We start from the raw sequence: 23648 nt of genomic DNA, 5'->3' as shown, positions 1-23648 counted from the left end.
TGTGTGTGTGTGCACTGCGAGGGGAGGGGGGAGTTTGCTGCCTCCATCGCACCACGTTCTACATGTTCTAGCAATACAGCATAGCAACCAGCATAGCAACCACGAGGGGAGGTCTGTCACACAAATACACACGATCAATACGCAAGCTCCTCTCTCTCCTCCGCCGAAAAAAACACTGCATGAATCTATATCCTAAATATAAACCGGATGCAATACCGAGGAAAAAAACCAAACCCTTTTTGTTGCTATAATAACTATTGTCACATGTGCTTGTTCTTTAGGCAATAAGGTAAACATTGAACAGAGGATCACGCCTCCTCTGAAGGATAGAAGCACGCTACAGGTCAGCTGACTCTTGGTTAGTGTTGAGAAGAAGATAGTCACAGCTCAGACTCACATCATGCAAAGCCTCCCTGTATCGCCTTTCAATCGGAGAAACCTGAATCCATGATGAAACATGCTTTTTTTTTGTTCTGCGCCAGGTGGAGATTCAGGTACAAAGCGCCGCTCCTCCTCCTCCTCCTCCTCTCCTTTCCTTTTTTCATCCCTTTTTTTTGGCTTTGTGTTTGTATAAGCACTGCTGTTAACCTACAGCGAGCCTCGAACCTTTAAACCCACACGTTAAACATCCATTCATTAGGACACACACACACACACGTAAATCTCAGGCTCAAGCTACACCGACAAAATGCATTTTGGTAAAAACACTTTCTATAGGGCTGCTCAATTCATCGTATTTTAATCGCGATTACGATTATGGCTTGCAACGATTACAAAAACAACGTAATCGAAATAAAACGATTATTTTTTAATTATTATTATTTATTTATTTTAATAACTTTTTTTTTTTGGGTTTTTCAGTTGAATCATACTTAAAGTTCAGGGTAATCAACACTCTTTTTCCCAATAATTGGATGTTTTCAAAGTGAATGAATAATCGCATTTAAAATTATTGACCCAAATAATCGAGATTACGATTTTTGCCATAATCGAGCAGCCCTACTTTCTACCTATTTTTTTGTCTTTTTTTTTTTAAAACACACGACGACTCGATCACTCAGCTCGGTTTCAGTGAAAGAGACCAACTGCCACGACACCAACTCAAGGTACATCTGTATTGCAAAATGTCAAAGCTGCATGATAGGATAAAAACTAGCTGCTGCTCGCTGCCCCCCCCCCCCCCCACGATACTGTTACTGCTACTCTACTACGACCACAAAGATCTTTAGGTAAACATGGCATCATCAGAGCATCTGTTAAGCTTTGTGTGGCAGAATATTCACTTTGATTGTGTTTGAAAAGAGAGAAATATATATGTTTTTATAGATATATATATATATAGAAAGAGAGACAGGAAAGAGAGAAAGTAGCCAGCTCAGTGTGGGGTTGTGTGTTTTCCACTCGCAGGACATTAAGTTAGTCATGGCTTTAGGACATGCTACACAGCCCGCGGCTACCTACAGTACGACACCACGACAGCAACGACACCCCCACTACAACCAGCAAGCTACAAGTAAACCCTGTGTACATGAGTGTGTGTGTGTGTGTGTGTGTGTGTGTGTGTGTGTGTGTGTGTGTGTGTGTGTGTGTGTGTGTGTGTGTGTGTGTGTGTGTGTGTGTGTGTGTGTGTGTGTGTGTGTGTGTGTGTGTGTGTGTGTGTGTGTGTGTGTGTGTGTGTGTGTGTGTGTGTGTGTGTGTGTGTGTGTGTGTGTGTGTGTGTGTGTGTGTGTGTGTGTGTGCCTCCAGAGGGATGTGCTTCTATATAGAGTGTCCTTTGCCTCACTGTCGAGTTAGTGATCCTGGCTTGGCTCAGAGAAGCGTGAGTCAAAAGGGTCTGGAGACATTTGGCAAAGCACCCAACAGAGGAAGGGGGGGGGGGGGGGGGGGAGGAAGGGGGAGGGTGGAAGAAAGCAGGAACCACACCAGGGTGATTGACAAAGAGAGGAGGGTGAGGAGGGGGGAGTTAAATCTCATCAGCTGTCAGGGTTCAGCTGTGTTTCGATGTCCACTCGACAGATGGGACACTTCCTGCTGGTGGCCAACCATTGGTCCACACAGCCCTGGTGGAAGAGGTGCATGCAGGGTAATCTCCTGGAGGACAAAGAGAGAGAGAGAGAGTGTTAATGATGATTCAGGCTAGACTCTCACAGTGTGTGTGCAAACAAAGGAAACCAGGATATAAGAATAATAAAAGCCTGTGTGTTAGCGGCTGAATCAGATCAGAGTAACGCCGACATGTTTTGACAACTTGAGGTATTTTTTAAAGGAATATATCAGCCCTTAAACGACCCTTAACCAAAATAAACCTTGGTTTTTCTCACATAGACGAACACAATGGGATTATTTGTTCTTTTTTGAACAAATAATCCAAAAACAGAGAAAAGTCTTGATTCATTTTCACTAAAAACTTACAAAATCAAACACGTTTACAGTGAGAGAGATAAGGGAATGGTTTAGTCATAATGCATGTGTTTGGGAAGTAGGGAGAATACGACTCGACGTTTTTGATATATTTTTGCCCTAACTTTGTTAAATTCATCTACACTTATCTCTGATTTCAGATCATTAGTTCCCAGTGGAGGCGTGTGAATGTAAGGTAACATTTGGTGAGTGATTGATAAAGAAATGGTTCATTTTGGGGTTGAAACGTCCTCTTAACATTCCCTTCCTTATTGTTATCTGTTCTTATATTTGGTAGTGCTTCTCCATCATGTCCCCCGTGTTATCTAAGAGCGTCCGTCACATGTTTCCTCTCAGTTCGGAGCTTGCAGAGAAACTTGTGAACCCTGCAGGGATTTCATTCTGTTCACTCAGGCACGTAGAGGCGACTTCTGTCCAGTCATCAATCCTGCAGACAGCTGAGGCTCCACATGCTGTAAACTGACCCTCCCCCCCCCCTCCCCCCCCAGGAGCTGGGACTGATCCCCTGAATTTCACACCCCCAATAGGTCTGTGCACATGCTCATGTCATCGGGTACAAGCAAAGATCAACAGTTTAGTTAATTAGCTTATTTGCTTGATTAAAGGAGGAGATATATATATATATGTGTGTGTGTTGAATGTGAGTTAGCAAAAGTACACACGTCATTTACTCAAGTAGAAGTACAGATACTCGTGTTTAGAAATACTCTGGTAAAAGTAGAAGTAAAAAGAAAATGGAAAATGTGAGAAGTAGAAAGTACAGGTATTTGTGTTCAACATGTAAGAAGTAGAAAGTACAGGTATTTGTGTTCAACATGTAAGAAGTAGAAAGTACAGGTATTTGAGTTCAACATGTAAGAAGTAGAAAGTACAGGTATTTGTGTTCAACATGTAAGAAGTAGAAAGTACAGGTATTTGTGTTCAACATGTAAGAAGTAGAAAGTACAGGTATTTGAGTTCAACATGTGAGAAGTAGAAAGTACAGGTATTTGTGTTCAACATGTAAGAAGTAGAAAGTACAGGTATTTGAGTTCAACATGTGAGAAGTAGAAAGTACAGGTATTTGTGTTCAACATGTAAGAAGTAGAAAGTACAGGTATTTGAGTTCAACATGTGAGAAGTAGAAAGTACAGGTATTTGTGTTCAACATGTGAGAAGTAGAAAGTACAGGTATTTGAGTTCAACATGTGAGAAGTAGAAAGTACAGGTATTTGAGTTCAACATGTGAGAAGTAGAAAGTACAGGTATTTGTGTTCAACATGTAAGAAGTAGAAAGTACAGGTATTTGTGTTCAACATGTAAGAAGTAGAAAGTACAGGTATTTGAGTTCAACATGTAAGAAGTAGAAAGTACAAGTATTTGTGTTCAACATGTAAGAAGTAGAAAGTACAAGTATTTGTGTTCAACATGTGAGAAGTAGAAAGTACAGGTATTTGTGTTCAACATGTAAGAAGTAGAAAGTACAGGTATTTGTGTTCAACATGTAAGAAGTAGAAAGTACAGGTATTTGGGTTCAACATGTAAGAAGTAGAAAGTACAGGTATTTGTGTTCAACATGTGAGAAGTAGAAAGTACAAGTATTTGTGTTCAACATGTGAGAAGTAGAAAGTACAGGTATTTGTGTTCAACATGTAAGAAGTAGAAAGTACAGGTATTTGTGTTCAACATGTAAGAAGTAGAAAGTACAGGTATTTGTGTTCAACATGTAAGAAGTAGAAAGTACAGGTATTTGTGTTCAACATGTAAGAAGTAGAAAGTACAGGTATTTGGGTTCAACATGTAGGAAGTAGAAAGTACAAGTATTTGTGTTCAACATGTAAGAAGTAGAAAGTACAAGTATTTGTGTTCAACATGTGAGAAGTAGAAAGTACAGGTATTTGTGTTCAACATGTAAGAAGTAGAAAGTACAGGTATTTGTGTTCAACATGTAAGAAGTAGAAAGTACAGGTATTTGGGTTCAACATGTAAGAAGTAGAAAGTACAGGTATTTGTGTTCAACATGTAAGAAGTAGAAAGTACAGGTATTTGGGTTCAACATGTAAGAAGTAGAAAGTACAGGTATTTGAGTTCAACATGTGAGAAGTAGAAAGTACAGGTATTTGTGTTCAACATGTGAGAAGTAGAAAGTACAGGTATTTGTGTTCAACATGTGAGAAGTAGAAAGTACAAGTATTTGTGTTCAACATGTGAGAAGTAGAAAGTACAGGTATTTGTGTTCAACATGTAAGAAGTAGAAAGTACAGGTATTTGTGTTCAACATGTAAGAAGTAGAAAGTACAGGTATTTGTGTTCAACATGTAAGAAGTAGAAAGTACAGGTATTTGAGTTCAACATGTAAGAAGTAGAAAGTACAGGTATTTGTGTTCAACATGTAAGAAGTAGAAAGTACAAGTATTTGTGTTCAACATGTGAGAAGTAGAAAGTACAGGTATTTGTGTTCAACATGTGAGAAGTAGAAAGTACAGGTATTTGAGTTCAACATGTGAGAAGTAGAAAGTACAAGTATTTGTGTTCAACATGTGAGAAGTAGAAAGTACAGGTATTTGTGTTCAACATGTAAGAAGTAGAAAGTACAGGTATTTGTGTTCAACATGTAAGAAGTAGAAAGTACAGGTATTTGTGTTCAACATGTAAGAAGTAGAAAGTACAGGTATTTGAGTTCAACGTGTAAGAAGTAGAAAGTACAGGTATTTGTGTTCAACATGTGAGAAGTCAAAGTAAAAAGTCGTCAGAAAAATAAGTAGTGGAGTAAAGTACTGATTCCAGAAACATGTACTTAAGTAGAGTAGCTTAACGAAGTATTTGTACTCCACTACTTCCCACCTGTGGTTAGCTTAGCACAAAGACTGGAAACAGGTGGAGAGAGTTAGCATGGCTCATAACAGAATCTGCGTACTAATGCATTTTAGTTTTGTTGTGACAACTGTTCCACGCTGAACGGGGCAGATCAGATTTAGATGTGTATATCATAGAGATACTCTGTATGTCTAATGCTAGCAGGGGGTGGGGGGGTGGCTATTAATGGTTGTTTATGTATCAGACTATTTCTTGGCTGCAACTAGAGACGTCTTCGATTCCCTCCACTGCTCAGAGCCAAGAAATACTATGGATTTTGTTACAGCACGATAAAGCCAAGGCCAACTGTTGCCCCTGTTAGGCTAAGCTAAGCTAAGTAGTGCTAGTTTGAACATGTAAAAACACAACTCTACCAACACGTTTTCAAACTAGCTTTTAGCAGAGAAGCTCACCAGAGTATGTAACACCTCTTAAGTTGATTGTAGCTCCATATTGAGCCATCTCAATATTCTTGGGGTTAGGTTTAATTTTGAAAAGACCAAAGAGAAATGTACGTTTTTTACTGGTCTTGTGTGTAAATGAAAGGGTTCAGGAGTAAACCGTCAGTCAGCAGCTGTAGCTAATGTTACTGTAGGAGCCGCATTTAAGTTGATTTTGATTTATTTGGAACCTTCATTAATGCATTTTTGTGTTTCAGTGAGAGGTGCTGTTTGCTCAGGTGAAGGGGGCGGGGCTAAGGCTTTAAGTTGGAGGTGCGGTGTGTAACGGGAGGGCAGCAGCAATACCGTCATTGACACGCAGACGTAACCTTATGCTTAGTCAAAGACACATTATTAGGATCTGCTGTTTAAGTTTACGTTACATATTGTTTTCCTTTTGTTTAATGTTTGCTGGAAATAAACGTGGGAAAGCAACCGAAACGTCCAGTGGGTTTTGTACTGCGAGTCTGACACTGCTTCCCAGGCCCAAGCTCTACATGTGGCCAAGAACAAACACTTTTGAGGTGAAGGTTACAAGACACACTTTTGGGGATTTTGGCCACGACAGTTAGCATATGGACAAAGGAAACACGGGGTCTTTGACAAGTCTTATATTACTTTGACAAGTCTGATATTACTTTGACAAGTCTGATATTACTTTGACAAGTCTTATATTACTTTGACAAGTCTTATATTACTTTGACCCCTAACCCATCAAACTCCAACTGCTATTTATTTAATTTTTACATTATTATTTGCCTTACTTGTTTGTTTGTTTGTTTGTTTGTTTGTTGACAGCATGTAAAGTGTCCTTGGGTCTCTTGACAGGCGCTATAAAAATGTAATCTATTATTATTATTAAAAGGATATTGAGCTTGGACCAGGTTCCCTACCGTACAGACATAATAAACGTTATTCGTAGAGCAGCTTTCACGCACAAAGCAGCCCAACGTGCTTTACAGAAAACACAACAACATAAAGAATATACAAATAAATCCAGAAAAAGATAAAACATCAACAGCGATCCCAATGAAATTCCCTTGAATTAATGAAAAATAAAAGCTAAATACAGTAAAGCATGGAAAATGATACCGGTGAGAATTGAACCCAAATGACAAAGATAGGTTTTTAATATATGAGATATGAGAGTGATCATCCTCCCTGACATCAAGCATCTAAGCGTATTTCCCATTATTAGTTTAATCTCTCTAAATCTCCTTTTTAGAGAACAATGAGGTTTCTGACCTGACGTCCTCTTTGTCCTCCAGCATGGACAGACAGATGGTGCACTTCTCGTCCACGTCCGTCTCCTCCTCCTCTCCGGTCTTCAGGTGCTGAGGCTTCCTCTGTGAGAACAGCAGATAACAGAAGGTAGGGTCAGACAGGTGGAGTACAAATACTTTGTTACTGTACTGAAGTACATGTTTCTGGTATCAGTACTTCACTCCACTACTTCTTTTTCTGACCACTTTTTACTTTCTACTTCTCACATGTTGAACACAAATACCTGTACTTTCTACTTCTTACATGTTGAACACAAATACCTGTACTTTCTACTTCTCACATGTTGAACACAAATACCTGTACTTTCTACTTCTTACATGTTGAACACAAATACCTGTACTTTCTACTTCTCACATGTTGAACTCAAATACCTGTACTTTCTACTTCTTACATGTTGAACTCAAATACCTGTACTTTCTACTTCTTACATGTTGAACACAAATACCTGTACTTTCTACTTCTTACATGTTGAACACAAATACCTGTACTTTCTACTTCTTACATGTTGAACTCAAATACCTGTACTTTCTACTTCTCACATGTTGAACACAAATACCTGTACTTTCTACTTCTTACATGTTGAACACAAATACCTGTACTTTCTACTTCTTACATGTTGAACACAAATACCTGTACTTTCTACTTCTTACATGTTGAACTCAAATACCTGTACTTTCTACTTCTCTCATTTCCCAAACAGGCTGGTTCCTTTAGTCTGAATGTGTGTTTGGTGGCGTGATCATTATTATTTAGAGTCATTGCGTGCCTATTGATTGGAACACGATCCGTGTATCCATCATTTCCTGGTCTTCTCTAAAGAAGAGGGACCAATGGAAACGTTGTCATGTTGCCGTTGGTCACCATGGAAACATTCATTAGCTAACAATGACATTATTGTTCTATTAATATAAAGGGAGGTCAGGTACTCTTTAAAACAGCTGCTAGTTATGGGTACTTTTTACTGAAGTACATTTCAAAGCCTCTTTACTTTGACTTGAGTAAAGAAGTTTAGTCAGTACTTCTACTTTCACCAGAGTATTTGTAAACACGAGTATCTGTACTTCTACTTGAGGAAAGGACGTGTGTACTCTCTGGGTGTCATCCTGCAGGTATGGACCTACCTTCTTGTATTTGTGAGGGAAGGTGAACCTCTCGATGGTGGTCTGAACGGCTCCTCGGCTCACACTGCCCAGACGGTCCTCCAACTGCAACAGCTCCTGAGGGGAAGGGGGGATAGGGTTTAGAATAGGATAAAGTACAATCTAAAAAACACAACACAGCTACTATATTGAGATTAAGGTGAGATTTATTTGTGTAACTGATTTTTTTAAGGTAAGAAATGAGCATTTAAGCTGAAATGTTATGCCAAGAAGAACAGGAAGTCCTTTTTTTTGTTCGATGGATTCCTTGCTCTGATAGATTCTTAAATGAAAAGCGTTTACCTCGTAGCTTTCTCGCACGGCGGTGGCGTGCCTGGAAGGATTGAGACTCTGCAGAGCCAGCAGGTGCAGCTGGGGGTACGGGTAGTTTCTGATTTCATGTACAACCTGAAAAAAGGGGAACTCTTCATCAAATTACAGCAAAAAAAAAACAAAGTCTTTTAAAATAGTTTTTATGCATTCTTAGAAATAAAAACACAATTGTTTGAGAATACTGAAGAAACACCACGTCTTTCAAAGCAGAACACGGTTTGTCTAAGCATTAAATCCACCAAGAAAAACCTTCACTTATAGAAAATATATCTTTCAAACAGGAGAAACTAGCAGGTTTGTCTCTCTGTTTCTCAATGTCGAGGAAGGCTGCTCCAGAGCCACTATTTCAAGGATGCTACCTCATCGAGTCCCGCCGAAGGACTGTTCCGATGTCCAGCATACTTGTTGGAATTCTACCGAGCCCGGCGTACTTCATTTGGCTGCATTTCAAGGCTGCACGTGGGTAGACTCCGCGGTCTTAAAATCCCCACAATGCTTTGCGCACGGACCAATTTCCCCAAATCTGTGGCGGAAAATGTAAGGCGGGGCCTCTCATATGACACACACTTGCACACTTGCTAGCCTGTTCCACTCTTCGTTTTCCGAATGCCAGGAAGGATTCTTGCCTCGCTTCTGAAGGAAGTGACTCGGAAGACATGTGCTACCAAGCAAGCGTACTCGACATTGAGAAACACCCAGAATCTCACTCAAATGTCCTGGGATCAGGGATTCAATCATCTTGTAACTTAAGTGGATCCTAACATAACCGCTGTGGAATAAACCTTCAGATGCTACGGTTGAAGAAGGAGACTAAATCTATCTATGGATGTGAGCTTCTCAGCCACAACAAAAGGCCACCATGCAGGTAGCAACAGACTCAGAGTAAGGCTTGCTTTCAGCCGAGCAGATGGCTGGAGATGCCTTTAAATACTAAAACGGTTTATCACCGGCAGCGCCTCGCAGACAGTTCAAAGGAGTAAAGAGTCAGCTGTCAAAGAGGGTTTAAAATACAATATGATAAGAGGTCCTTAAGCAAACAGTAAGCAATGTGCACGTACAACATTAGGCCTATTGGTCCAGTGAGTAGTTTAGTTTATTTGTGTATAGTGTCGTGGACAGTCCCCATTGATCAGCTGTCACTAACAACAGTAAATGGAGCAGCTTTAGCCAACATGCTAACTTCCAGCTGTGGTCCAGATGCTAACAGACACCTTTTTAAAATCACAACACATAATGATGACAACTCAGATTGCAAACCAGCAGGACGTACCACTTGTGCAGAGGAAGTGTTCCTGGGGAAGTGATGCATTCTGGGAGAGGCCAGGTAATGCTGGTAGTGCTGGGGCAGCTGCTGGAGCTGGTACTGAGGGGGGGGGAGGCCGGCGTCCACACTGAGGTCCCTGCAGGGGGGAGGGGGGGAGACAGAGAGAGAGAGACTGATCAACATCATCACCCTCACTGTGAGACACACAGACGGCGTTATTTCAAGGTCATTTAAAGAATCTCTAAATGACCTTGAAATAACGCTGAAGCAGCCGCTGTGGCTGTCCATGCTTTGGCTAACTTGTTGCATGACTGTGTTGTGAGTGTGTGTTTTAAATGTGTCTGTAACTGAGCTGTGACCTTTCTTCTGCCATCTTGAAAATAATATTTGTAATCTCAATAGAATAGAATGGGAGGGATGAACCCCTCTTTGATGGTCACTCATGCAGAGCACACAGCACACACAGTGACATGTGTTCTCTGCTTCTAACCTAGTACTAGGAGACGTGGGCAGCTATTGTACAGCGCCCGGTGCCTTGCTCAAGGGCACCACGGCAGGGCCCAGGAGGTGAACTGGGACCTCTCCAAGTAGCGGTCCACACTCCATATTTAGGTCTGGTCGGGGACTTGAACCGGCTCCCAGTCCAAGCCCCTACTGACCGAGACCCTGCCGGACAATGAGACCTATCCTGGTTAAATAAAGGTACAATAAAATCAAATAGAACATTTCTCTCCAGGACTCTCATCATACGATACGATGATACTTCAATGGTTAGACCAAGTCTGAAAGTTGACTTGCATCACAGCAGCTCCATGTGTAACATCAACAGACACACATCAAGACACAACACATGAACAACAAACAACAAACATTTAACTTAACAGCACAATCAGTGAGAGAAAGTGTGGTCAGAGACTCACCAATCGGTGCCCTCGGCCAGGTACCGCTGCTGCTGTTGCTGCTGCGTTGTGATTGGCTGAGGGACGTGGAGGGGGGGGAACTCGTAGCCTGCTCTCAGTCTGTGGGGGTTCAGGGGGAGACGCTCCTGGGTTCTTCTGAGGGGAGACAAACAGGAGATAAACATTATTACACGTTATTTGTTTGTTTGATTCTGAGTTTGAAAGGACGTTGAGACATTTGTGAGAACACAAATCAGGCAGGGGGCCCGCCGCCGCCTACACACTTTATTATTTCTGCATTCTGGGGAATTTCAGGCACCAATTTATGGTGGAAATGTTTTTGTTTATGTGCCAGGTGACATTTCAAAGTATAAATATATAAATGGAAGATGATGCAGCAAGGCTCTCAGGCATTGAAGTATTTATTCTCCTGTAGATCAAACTTTCCTCGTCTAATGAAAGATACTTTACACTACCCTCCTCTGCTTTGTCCTTTGTCTTAATTTACAAACCTTAAAAAAGCCTTGGTTACCTTGGTTGCTGATTGGCTAATGGTTACACAAGACAAAACATCGTGATGACATCACAAAGTGGCCAAAATCTGATCAGCTCATTTTCAGACAGGTTTTTATAGAAATGGATCAAAAAGAGAGAGAATCTTTGTTCCTGAAACTTTCAGAGTCTCTTTCCACAGAGGGGACACATGTTGATGAAGAAGAGACACGAAGAAGAGGGGACACATGTTGATGTAGAAGAGACATGAAGAAGAGGGGACACATGTTGATGTAGAAGAGACATAGAGAAGAGGGGACACATGTTGATGAAGAAGAGACATGAAGAAGAGGGGACACATGTTGATGTAGAAGAGACATAGAGAAGAGGGGACACATGTTGATGTAGAAGAGACATGAAGAAGAGGGGACACATGTTGATGTAGAAGAGACTTGAAGAAGAGGGGACACATGTTGATGTAGAAGAGACATAGAGAAGAGGGGACACATGTTGATGTAGAAGAGACATGAAGAAGAGGGGACACATGTTGATGTAGAAGAGACATGGAGAAGAGGGGACACATGTTGATGTAGAAGAGACATGAAGAAGAGGGGACACATGTTGATGTAGAAGAGACATGAAGAAGAGGGGACACATGTTGATGTAGAAGAGACATGGAGAAGAGGGGACACATGTTGATGTAGAAGAGACATGAAGAAGAGGGGACACATGTTGATGTAGAAGAGACATGGAGAAGAGGGGACACATGTTGATGTTGAAGAGACATGGAGAAGAGGGGACACATGTTGATGCAGAAGAGACATGAAGAAGAGGGGACACATGTTGATGTAGAAGAGACATGAAGAAGAGGGGACACATGTTGATGTAGAAGAGACATGAAGAAGAGGGGACACATGTTGATGTAGAAGAGACATGAAGAAGAGGGGACACATGTTGATGTAGAAGAGACATGGAGAAGAGGGGACACATGTTGATGTAGAAGAGACATGAAGAAGAGGGGACACATGTTGATGTAGAAGAGACATGGAGAAGAGGGGACACATGTTGATGTAGAAGAGGCATGAAGAAGAGGGGACACATGTTGATGTAGAAGAGGCATGAAGAAGAGGGGACACATGTTGATGTAGAAGAGACATGGAGAAGAGGGGACACATGTTGATGTAGAAGAGACATGAAGCAGAGGGGACACATGTTGATGTAGAAGAGACATGAAGAAGAGGGGACACATGTTGATGTAGAAGAGACATGAAGAAGAGGGGACACATGTTGATGTAGAAGAGACATGAGGAAGAGGGGACACATGTTGATGTAGAAGAGACATGAAGAAGAGGGGACCCATGTTGATGTAGAAGAGACATGAAGCAGAGGGGACACATGTTGATGTAGAAGAGACATGGAGAAGAGGGGACACATGTTGATGTAGAAGAGACATGAAGAAGAGGGGACACATGTTGATGTAGAAGAGACATGAGGAAGAGGGGACACATGTTGATGTAGAAGAGACATGAAGAAGAGGGGACACATGTTGATGAAGAAGAGGGGACACATGTTGATGTAGAAGAGACATGAAGAAGAGGGGACACATGTTGATGTAGAAGAGACATGAAGAAGAGGGGACACATGTTGATGTAGAAGAGACATGAAGAAGAGGGGACACATGTTGATGTAGAAGAGACATGAAGAAGAGGGGACACATGTTGATGAAGAAGAGGGGACACATGTTGATGTAGAAGAGACATGAAGAAGAGGGGACACATGTTGATGTAGAAGAGACATGGAGAAGAGGGGACACATGTTGATGTAGGAGAGACATGAAGAAGAGGGGGGACATGTTGATGTAGGAGAGACATGAAGAAGAGGGGACACATGTTGATGTAGAAGAGACATGGTGAAGAGGGGACACATGTTGATGTAGAAGAGACATGAAGAAGAGGGGACACATGTTGATGTAGAAGCGACATGAAGAAGAGGGGACACATGTTGATGTAGAAGAGACATGAAGAAGAGGGGACACATGTTGATGTAGAAGAGACATGAAGAAGAGAGGACACATGTTGATGTAGAAGAGACATGAAGAAGAGGGGACACATGTTGATGTAGAAGAGACATGAAGAAGAGGGGACACATGTTGATGTAGAAGAGACATGAAGAAGAGGGGACACATGTTGATGTGGGAGAGACATGAAGAAGAGGGGGGACATGTTGGTGACCTTTAAAGCAGGTGTAGTGTTTTCCTACCTGGAGTGGGGCAGGATCCGGCGGTGCGTGGCCTCCAGGAGTTGCTGCTGGATGAGGTATTGCTGGTGTAAAGCCTGAGGTAGGAATGGAGGTCCGGGCACATCCTGGAACTGCGGGGGTGCAGGCAGGCCCGTGAGGGGCGCTGGGTGGTGGGGGGGGGCGGGGCTCAGGTGGGGGGCCAAACCACTCTGAGGGGGCGGGGGTCCCAGAGGAAACTCTGCTGAGAGGGGAGCCTGAGGAGCGCCCAGGTGGAAGTGTCGGCAGGAGGTAGCATGGCTGTGCTGATGCCGAGTGAAGTGAGCTCCTGAGAGGGAGAGAGGGGAGGGGTCAGAGAAGTACACACATCCTTTACTCAAGGAGAAGTAAAGTAATAAATAGTAAAAATGTAAAAATACTCTGGTGAAAGTAGAAGTACTGACTAAACTCCTTACCTCAAGTCAAAGTAAAGAGGCTTTGAAATGTACTTCAGTAAAAAGTACCCATAACTAGCAGCTGTTTTAAAGAGTACCTGACCTCCCTTTATATTAATAGAACAATAATGTCATTGTTAGCTAATGAATGGAAAGAGTTAAGTAGTGATACCAGAAACATGTACTTCTTCTACTGTAGTCAGGCGGCAGGAACAATTTAATATGACGAGAGGCATTCAAATAGTTAAGCTTCCGCAGTGCAAGCAATACACTTTTAATGTAGGCGTAGTATTTGTTATCCTGGCTTTGCTCATGGATGTTTGTCATGTTCACATTCAGCGTGAAAAACATGGACAAGAAGTAAGAATGTGTTTACGTTTCAGAACAGCACATGCACGCTTTTGAGTGGTTTTAGAATCAGTAGGCTAATGTGGGATTCTTTTAATATACGAGTCATTTCTGACGACGATCACAGTGCCTGCACCCTGCTGCTGCAAAGTTTACTATTACATGTGTCACTTCAAATTCAAATGTCAACTCTTATACCCACCAACTGTGATTTTTTTCTCAAGATGACATGTATTCTTGTGCAAACCGATGTTTCTCAAAGGGTTCTTATTTATCGCATTTCTTTGTGCGCGCTATTTTTCAGAACTTTTTTGAACAAATTTGACTTTTAGCGCCATCTTCACCTCACAAAGGTAGAAACAGTTAGCTTAGCCCTGACCAAAGATCTCTTAAACAGGGTATATGCAGGAATCCTGAAGTCAAATGTAACACCTTTTAAGACCTTTTTTAAGACCCTTTCCATACATTTTAAGACCTCATCGCCACTTTGAGTTTTAACCGGTTACCTTGGCGACACACTTCACCTCACATTTACTATATACAGTATTGATTGTCCTTCTTCCTTATCTTCCAACCATTTGGACGCAGACTTGCATTTCCCCATAACGATGTTGTTTAACAACCGGCGTAAACGGACCTTCACGCTATCAAGCAGTGCGCGTGCGATGTCCTGTTCAGATCACGTCAAATCCAACGGGATGCCATAAATAAAGTACACAGAATCACACTACACACCTACGCAATGATTACATTCAGGCAGACTGTAGAATACAACCTCTTTGGACAATTTATATACTTATTGAAAACAAGCTACAAAATGTAACACCTTGGAAAATGCCGTTTAATACTTTTTAATAGCCTTCATTTTCGCTAAATTGATTTATCAACTTTTAATACTTTTTAAGACCCCGCGGACACCCTGTTAAACTCACTAAATAACAGTGAGTTCTGTTTTGTTAATATGTTGAAGAATGGTGTTCAGAAAAAAAAATAAAACCACCCGGCATGTTGTTGTTTGATGAAGCCTGTTGTGGAGAATTGTTGTGACAGTGGGAAGTTACTGTTTGAACAAATGTTACTTTTAAAAAGCTGTGAGGACAAAAAAATCAATTTAAAAGCATTTGTATGGACATGTCCCTTCTCATAAATGACGCCAGTTACCATTCACACAAACATATTTAATGTTGTCTTAATTTACATTATTTAATTTAATATTCTATTGAGATGTACATAGTCTTTTTATTTTTGTATTTTATTCTATATGTTGCATTGTTGGAGGGGCTCAGGTCAGAGGAATGTCATTGACATTTCTACTCTGTAGCTTTGTGCATGTGACAATTAAACCTTTGAGTCTTTGTATTGAATAAAAATAGGACACAGGAAGAGACAAGACAGACGGCAGATGGAGGACACAGACATGCAGAGACCCCCCGTGGAGCGCCATCTCAACCCTTCACAGATTGCACCCCCACCGCCTGCAGGAAGGATGGACCTCCTCTAAACAGCCTGGAGTGTTTCCGGAGAGATCTACGGCACCGAGGGTTGTCTTTTGGTTCCTCTGGCTAATCAATGTAATAGATTTCATCTCCGTTTCATGTCTGCTGTTTTGAAGGAGCAGCCGTAGATTCCTCATTAAAAACCCAGCAGATTATTATCCGCCTCCATCTATCAGAGACTGTGCGCTGGAGCCTCTGAATCAACGGAGTATCAAGTTGCACAAAACAATCGATACGAATTAATCCGAGCTGAGAGAAAATAGTCTGGAACGACTCAGCTGCCTATTGAAGCTTTTTAGCAGACAGCAGGGTCTGAGGGTGGATCATTAGTCACTTATATATTATTATATTGATCATTGATTGAGTGTCTAAGTATTTTTCTGTGCAAGAATGACCCAAAAAAAAGCCGTTTTCAGACTCTCAAAGATGGAGATATCCTGCTTTCCTGTGTGTTATGAAGTGTTTGGCTGACAAAACGAGATTCTTCCCTATTTTCTGATGTTTTACGAACCAAACAAATAATGCAAACTGAAAGTAATAGTGAGTGTCAGCCCTAATGGACTGTGTATAATGAAGTAGGCTGGTGGAGTATTGAGCTTTGCATTATGGGAGGAGATAATTGTCTGCATGCTGAGTCAGGACGATTAGAGCTGCACTTGTTAAATGGAGTGACAGTCTAATATGAAGAGGATTAATGCTTCGTGATATATTTAACAACTCTAATTAACACACATTGTAAGTCTGTAAGATATAAAAAAAATTATAATCCTTATTTGTATATTTATTTTCTTTTTCCACTCCATGAAATTATGTTTTTCGTCTGTTTCTGTTTTCATTAAACCTTTTGAACGGATGTAGCTTGAGCTATTTCGAGTGATGCATTATTCATCCTCATTTCTCCTCGTCAAATGTCTGCGCCCTCTGAGTGCCCTTCACGTTTATTCAAAGGATAAATAAAACCTTTAGGAAATGATTTCTCCCTTTGAGAGTAAGGCAAGAGGATCAATACCACTTTATAATCTGCTATAAGGCTACAGCCTGTTAGCGTAGCTTAGCTTTTAAGTGATGGGAAAAGGTAGAAACCGTTAGCTCTGAGCAAAGATCTCTGAAACTCACTAAATAACAATGTATTTTGCTTTCTTCAATATGTTGAAGAATGGTGTTAAAAAAAAAAAAACACCCGCCATTTTGTAGTTTTATGAAGCCTGTTGTGGAGAATTCTTAGTTTTGTGACTGTGGGAAGTTACTGTTCCCATCCAATAAATAGTCTGGGAATGTTAGGTTTTATACGCAATAAGAAAATAAAATATATTCTTGTAAATGACCGATGTTTAAAAAGGCGAAAGGGCTAACGTTTGGTGACCTTCAAACCGAGCCATGCTAGCTGTTTCCCTCCTTTTCTATTCTTTGTGCTAAGCGAACCGCCTTTTATCTAACAGACAAATGGCAGTTTCTATTATATTTGATTTACTTGCACTATTGTATCTGTTGTATTGTGTTGCTCTGTTGGAGGAGCCTGTGACCTCAGAATTTCATTGTCACATGACATCGGGGTATTGACCGTCTTTCTCACTCTCCACCAGAAGGCATGTTTCCTTCCCAAAATGTCAAGCGGCTCCTTTAATTATTGTTAATATAACATGTTACTCAGTGCCTTGCTCACAGCCTGAGGACACGGTGCCAGTGACCCCTGAGCACAACATTAGTCTGAGGAAGTAGAGCAGAAATGGCAGCAGACGCTCTCTCTGGATTGGCTGCGGCTGGACATGACGTTTGTAAGAAGCCTCTGACCCGGTGAGAGTGAGGCTTTAACCTTTGTGTTGTCTTTCTCCCAATTTTGCAACTCTGGTCCTGGTTTGACTGTGTAAGCCTATAGTTTCAATCATAACCCCATCATTTTTTCATTTTTTGACTTTAGTTAATATCAGAAGTATCACTGGTAGCCTATAATTCAAAGTTTAGTAAGGAGTGTATTTTGATAAACGTAACACTGCCATAATTCAATGCAAATAGTGATCATACATTTTTCTCACAAAGAACATTCAAGCATTAGATTAAAAAAACCTATTTCTCCGACATAAAAACTCCTAACCCACTAACCCCTCGCCCTTATTCCACCTAGTTTAGCACTTTTTACTTTTGTTGTTATTTTTACTTGCTTGTAAAGCGCTTTGAGCACCAGGAAAAGCGCTATATAAATGTAATGTATTATTATTATTATTATAAAAGTATTTATAGACGGGTCAAATTTGACCCAAAGACAACAGGAGGGATCAGTAACCATTAGAGTATCTCTCTCTCTCTCACAGCAGGACATTCTGACATACTGCAGCGTTGTTATTATTTCCTCTGTGGGTTGACTTGCAGACAGAATGCCTGATAGCTGCAGAACAGACCCCCCACACACACACTCACACCTCTCCTCACTCACAGCCCCTCCCCCACAGTGTGGCTGCGGCATGGCGTCCCTGTTTGAGTGACAGCCCGTAAGCCCCGCCCATCCGCGACTGCAGCAGTCTGACATCAAACCCCCTCCTGCTCCCATCTCTGCAGCTTTACGATCTCACCTCCCCCCTAAAATAATCCTCTCTTCGGCGTGGCGCGGTGGTCTTCTATCATGTGACACTGTGAGGCTTGTGCGTGCAGATTAACATTGAAAAGCCCTCATTAAATCATATCACTCTCAAAAGAACATCCAACTGTTTGCAACTTATATATATATCAATATTCCGATGACTTGTATATAGACTATTCTATTTACTTGCAGTATTGTGTTGCTCTGTTGGAGGAGCCTGTGACCTCAGATTTTCATTGACCTATCTACACTCTGTAGCTAGTATGTACACACAACAATAAAAGCCTTGAATCTACATTGAAAAGCCTTCATTGAATCAGGTGATGTCACTCTCATTCACGAGTCAAATCAGCTGCTCTGAGAATCTGCATACAAATGTCTCCACGTGCTCACACACACACACACACACAACTCTCTGACCTTGATGCTAAACATCAGTCACATCAGGACAGTGTGTGTGTCTCATGTTGATGTGCCTGGAGCTACCGGGGAGAAACTCATGCATGTACCAGCTGTTGAGTTGTTTCAAAGTCTGTCGCTGCAGAGGAGAAAGTTGCCAAGCACACGCATCTCAGACACACCTAGTGTCCGCACATAAATAACTGGCTCTATTTCAGTCGCTGTGAACAGATGTACGGCTGAAATAGCTAGAACGGGACAAGCAAGGAGTCCCGGACGTTTAAACATAACGTTTATATGTTAAAATGTGCAGATGATTAGGTGAGATTTATGACACGGCATGACTTTTTAGTGCCTGGTTTAAACTGAGACACCAAGAGCATGTTAACTAACCCTAAAGGGTAAAACAATCATCTTCAAAACAGACAATGTTGTAGGTCGGGACGTGTACGACATCCCTACGTTATTCAATAACAATAATGAGCGTTTCTTTGAATGATCTGACCGACTTGCTGCTGTAAGAAGTGAGCAGCAGCAATGTGCTTTTTTTCTTTGATTACATTTGAATAAGTCTCAAGCTTCTCACAGGAAAGGATGAGAGTGACTCACGACATCACACAGAGATATAACACTCCACGGATTCAATAGTTGCCATTTGTTCATTTAACCAAATGGATTTGTCATTATGCTAAACATTCTGGAGACTCCCAATCCATCGATAGTTGGATATTAAAGGGGGAGTGTTTTATGAGAACATCGATACCACTCAATGTCGTTCAATCAATACCAGAATTATGGGACGACTGTTTCTTGGAGACTATTTCTCTTCTAGGAAATAGCCGGGCGCAAAACAAACAAAGAGACATGTTATTAGTGAGATTTAGAGGTGCTGCAGATTGATCTGTTATTGTTCTACAGAGCCTTCTTACTTCCCGTTTCCACTCGTTGTGCTAAGCTAAGCTAAGCTAAAACACGAGGGAGGTATTGATCTGCTAACTGGCAGAAGAGGATATCACAAAAATAATACATCAATAACAAACAGGACGGACTTGTGCAACCTTCACACAAAATGTAACCCAGACTTAGTTTGTATGAAATAAGGAGAGATTCCTGTAAGTGTTTTGAAGTTAAAGTACCATTAAGTAGTAAATACCTCTCAATAGAGTGAAGCATTATATACATTAGGGCTGTATCAAATACTTTAAAGCTTATTGACTTGTAAATGCATGTTTATTTATTCCCTTTAAAGACGGTGTTTCTGCAGTTAAAGATTAGGCTTCCTTAAAACTAGTTGTATAGGGTTACTGTTTCCTCATTTGATCCAAGTCCAAACACATCATAGATTTATCCAATGATGCTTCAATTCCTATTTGTTAGAGTTTATGCTTTCAAAAGTTTGTTTAAGAGGCAAGCGCTGATGAGGGTACGTTATTTCTCAGATCTCTGTAGGACACATTTCAAGGATTTCTTTTTTAGGGTAAAGACGTCATAAAATACTTAACACAATGTAAAAGACAGACATTCGGTACAGCCCTATGATACATACCATGAGAACATCCACTGAACATGTCCTTATTATCAATATTAATTTTTTCATTTTGAGATGATTTTTGGATATCTTAGCCAAAAATATACACTAGTAGTTCATTTTTTTTTTTTAAGAAAATTGAATATGTGACCATTTATAAAATGTTATATATACCCAGAAAGAGGATTTGATCCATATCGGCCAAAGTAGTTCCAATGTTATCTGATCACCAGTGAACACCAATGAGAGGATGTGAGGAGGCTGTGTCTCGTTTGTAAAGAAGTGTATGGATTAGGAGGGAATGACAGCGTGTAACATTAAATATCAAAGCCGGTGTGTTTCAGTAACAACATGCGTTTGGTTTTGGTTGCGTTTTGTTTTGAGAATGGATAGAAAATTTGGTTGCCAACCAGAGCAGTAAGTTGAAGAAACTCGAAATGAGAGCACATAGAGAGTGAGGGGCCGTCTCAGTGACAGCACAGTGTGGAAGGGAGGGGGGGGGAAGGAGGCACACATGGAAATCAGCAAAAAGCACACTGAAGGTTAGAAAGAAAACTACAGTCTTTATTGGAAAATATTAGTAAGTGTGGCACTGTGTGATAATAAGAGTAATATTTCCTTTATAACCATAATAATATCATGCAAATAAAGACCAAAGGCAAGGCCCGACCATGCTCTCTGTAGGGTTAACAGAACAGAAGCAGCATCCAATGAGTAGATGTGTATGCTTACAGCACATTTCAGTATAGCAGGGACATCTCTACACAAAGTTTACATTGGAATCTGCTGTTCAATGTGGAAAAACAAAAGTATAAAGAAATGAACATGCATTAGGATCTAATACCAGAACATAAGGTAGAAAAAACCACAACCAAAGAATAAAAAGACATTTTCATTCTAAAAGGAGTTCTACAGCAGTGCAGGATATACACATCCCTGTAAAATGGATAGCATTCTGGAGGAGAGACTGTGAATGGCAGTGGGGGGAGTCTTTTTTTTTTTTTTTTTTTTAAATGGCAAGATGAGTTAGTCTCGCCGAGATTATTGTGACTGAAATCAATGAACCAAGCAGGAACAAAGGCTTTCACACATTGGAAGGTTTATGACCACTAGAACAGGTGCAGTGGACCATATCAAAAGGTGAGAATAACATCACACAAATTGGTGTGATTTTTAGCACTACGGGTTTTGGCCAATTGGCGATTGTTAGGATAATGGGATTTAAAGATTACAAAAGCTGGCACAATGCACCTAAGGGGATTTCGATCAAGCTTGGCTGTAATCGAATCGGGGGGGATCAAAATGTATCCACTTTACAGAAATTTACAGCAGAATGTAGTCTATCCACACTGAATGGGAGAATCACAATGACAGTTTGTTGGAGTAAAGTCTAATGCTACAATGGGTTATTCACTGAAGAGCAACATGACAGGTTTAAATAAAGACAAACTGTTTCTACAGAAGGTGTTATTCTTTAGTCTGTTACACAGAAGGATACGGTATGAGTGGGAACTCGGTTTTAATGCCAAATGTCGTCTTCAGATGGAAAGAGGAAATGAGGAAGAAGGGGTTCACAATACAGCTAGATGCAGAGAACAGGCAGAGGCTACGGCAGACAGCAGCAGATGATCGTTAGCTACACAATGGAGGGGGACAAAGGTCTGAGAAATGCGGAATGTAGAGCCAGCCTCGATACTATGGAACAGGAAAAAAGAACACAAATAAAAGCACAATGAAATCATTGGTGCTACTGCATGTAGTTTTAACAATGCAACTTAGAATTACCACTATTATTATTTATTATTATTATATAATCAACACAGATAGCCTGCTGCAATGTAGGATGATTATTTTTGTGTCCAATTCAGAGTGTGATTATTTATTTTTGACTACACCTGCAGTCATTTTGCAGGCTTTATTATTTATTTTTTTATGAACGCATAATGCCACCATTTTATACAATTTAAAATAGCCTTTCATCTGGGCTTCTTCCCTACATGTTTTTAATGAAATAACCCCTAATTGAGACGGATAGAATGAGCACAGACTCCATGCCAGTTGCACACAAAGGGACAAACATCCCTTGTCATGTTATCAGCTTCAGATACTTGTTTAAATTAATGACAAATCCACGCCGAGCTAAGGGTATTATTTGTTGCTACAGCAGAGCTAATAAATGTGGCTATATGTGAAGCTATTATTCTGTTAGCTTTTTGGTGACTGAACAAAATCACCGAGAGATAAACCAGAAGAAAGGGGGGCTGCCATTTGACAGCTGCAGTCATTTTGGTCCTCAACATGCCATGAAACATCGTAAGAATAATCATCTATGCCCCTTAGACAGGAGCAAATGTCTTCAGTTTAAGCTAACTAAACACGGTTAACGGTTTTTAACGGCTATTCTTTTTAAACGCAACGCTAGAGTTAGCAGCTAATGTTGCTATTAATTCTGGCGTTTGCTAGCAGGTGTCAGCTCCGTTTAATAAACACGTAAACACCGCGCAGTGAAAGATAAACCAGCCCGGATAAGAGAAGAAAGAGGGGCTGCCATTGACAGCAGCTTTGGTCGTTAACATGTCGTGAAACATTGTAAAAATACACATTTATGCCTCTTAAATTTCGTATTTTGTAAAATGTAACGGGTTTTAACGGTTATTTTTGTTAACGCTACACTATAGTTAGCAGCTAGTGTTGCTATTAATGCTGGCTAGCAGGTGTCAGATCTGTTTACGTCATTTAAAAAGGACATTTAAAAAAGAAAGAAGGAAAAGCCGAGACGTTTGTTAGGGTTAGGATAAGAGAAAAATATATATAAATCTAGTCATACCTCTATTTCTAACTGAGCCGAAGACGGGGAGAACCAGATATCCAACATGAACTAACACCATCCTGGGTCCTTCTTTGTTGTGTGGGCAGAGACAGATGGTCCATGGAAATGATGATCCAGTCCTCCAGCACTTTCAAACGGACAGGCTAACCCAGCAAGCACACACCAATCCCGGCAACCAATCACCGGACGCCCCCCCGATCAGGAACCTCCGCGACTGGCAGCCGGCTCCACCAATGGGAGGAGCGCAGGGGCGGGGTGTCTGTGTTTTAGACAGCCCGCCCGCTCCATGACTGAATCCACCAGCACAACAGATAATGTAAGGTACTCACAATGTAATTAATTAAAGAAAAAATATTAAATACATTAAAATATATTATTATTATTGTCTTTAATTTTTTTAAATATCAGTATTATCTCTATTTTTTATTTAAATTCAGAAAATATAAACATAATAATGACAATAAATATCATTATATTTCCTTTTGAAAAACATCACGATAAGCCATTTCCTGTACAGCAGATATGCTCTGAAAGTGTGTGTGTCCTGGTATCCTCCCTGCCTGTAGTGTTGAGCCTGAGGGGGAGGAACAGATGGGCTTTGGGAGGCTGGGGGGGGTCAAAGACTCTTCGTCCCATATGTCCACGTCTTCCTGTTCCCACCATCTAATGCTTTAAGCCTGGAGACACACAAAGAGC

At 40.9% G+C, this 23648-nt stretch overlaps 1 protein-coding gene and 1 long non-coding RNA gene across 5 annotated transcripts; one reads left to right on the top strand and one right to left on the bottom strand.

The window, feature by feature from the left end:
* Positions 1–1741: 1741 nt before the first annotated feature.
* Positions 1742–23082, bottom strand: ark2ca (arkadia (RNF111) C-terminal like ring finger ubiquitin ligase 2Ca). 4 transcript variants are annotated; one of them, XM_079657821.1, is made up of 8 exons: positions 22950–23082; positions 13367–13670; positions 10637–10771; positions 9723–9852; positions 8423–8527; positions 8102–8197; positions 6942–7042; positions 1742–2091 (listed from the first exon to the last, which is right to left on the bottom strand). In XM_079657821.1, the coding sequence occupies exons 1-8, from the start codon at positions 23008–23010 to the stop codon at positions 1974–1976; spliced, it is 1050 nt and encodes a 349-aa protein (XP_079513947.1). In that variant the 5' UTR covers positions 23011–23082; the 3' UTR covers positions 1742–1973. The 4 variants fall into 4 exon arrangements, with proteins under 4 accessions (XP_079513947.1, XP_079513948.1, XP_079513950.1 ...); XM_079657822.1 differs by having other exon boundaries at positions 8102–8194; XM_079657824.1 differs by having other exon boundaries at positions 13367–13712; positions 22950–23045.
* On the top strand, positions 22445–23632 carry LOC307024042. The gene is made up of 3 exons (XR_013803820.1): positions 22445–22711; positions 23039–23268; positions 23519–23632. It is a non-coding gene; the product is annotated as an uncharacterized lncRNA (long non-coding RNA).
* Positions 23633–23648: the final 16 nt, after the last annotated feature.

Source organism: Notothenia rossii (genome assembly GCF_949606895.1).
Source record: "Notothenia rossii genome assembly, chromosome: 11".
In the NCBI taxonomy this organism is placed as follows: Eukaryota; Metazoa; Chordata; class Actinopteri; order Perciformes; family Nototheniidae; genus Notothenia; species Notothenia rossii.
This window is presented reverse-complemented; position numbering and strand designations above follow the sequence as displayed.

Coding starts and splice junctions, on each gene's coding strand:
- ark2ca (XM_079657824.1), bottom strand. CDS start 23,010: ATGGTGTTAGTTCATGTTGGATATCTGGTTCTCCCCGTCTTCGGCTCA. Junction 13,713..22,949: donor CGGCTCAGTTAGAAATAGAG/GTATGACTAGAT, acceptor CCTTGAGTAAAG/GATGTGTGTACTTCTCTGAC. Junction 8,198..8,422: donor CCGTGCGAGAAAGCTACGAG/GTAAACGCTTTT, acceptor CCTTCCCCTCAG/GAGCTGTTGCAGTTGGAGGA.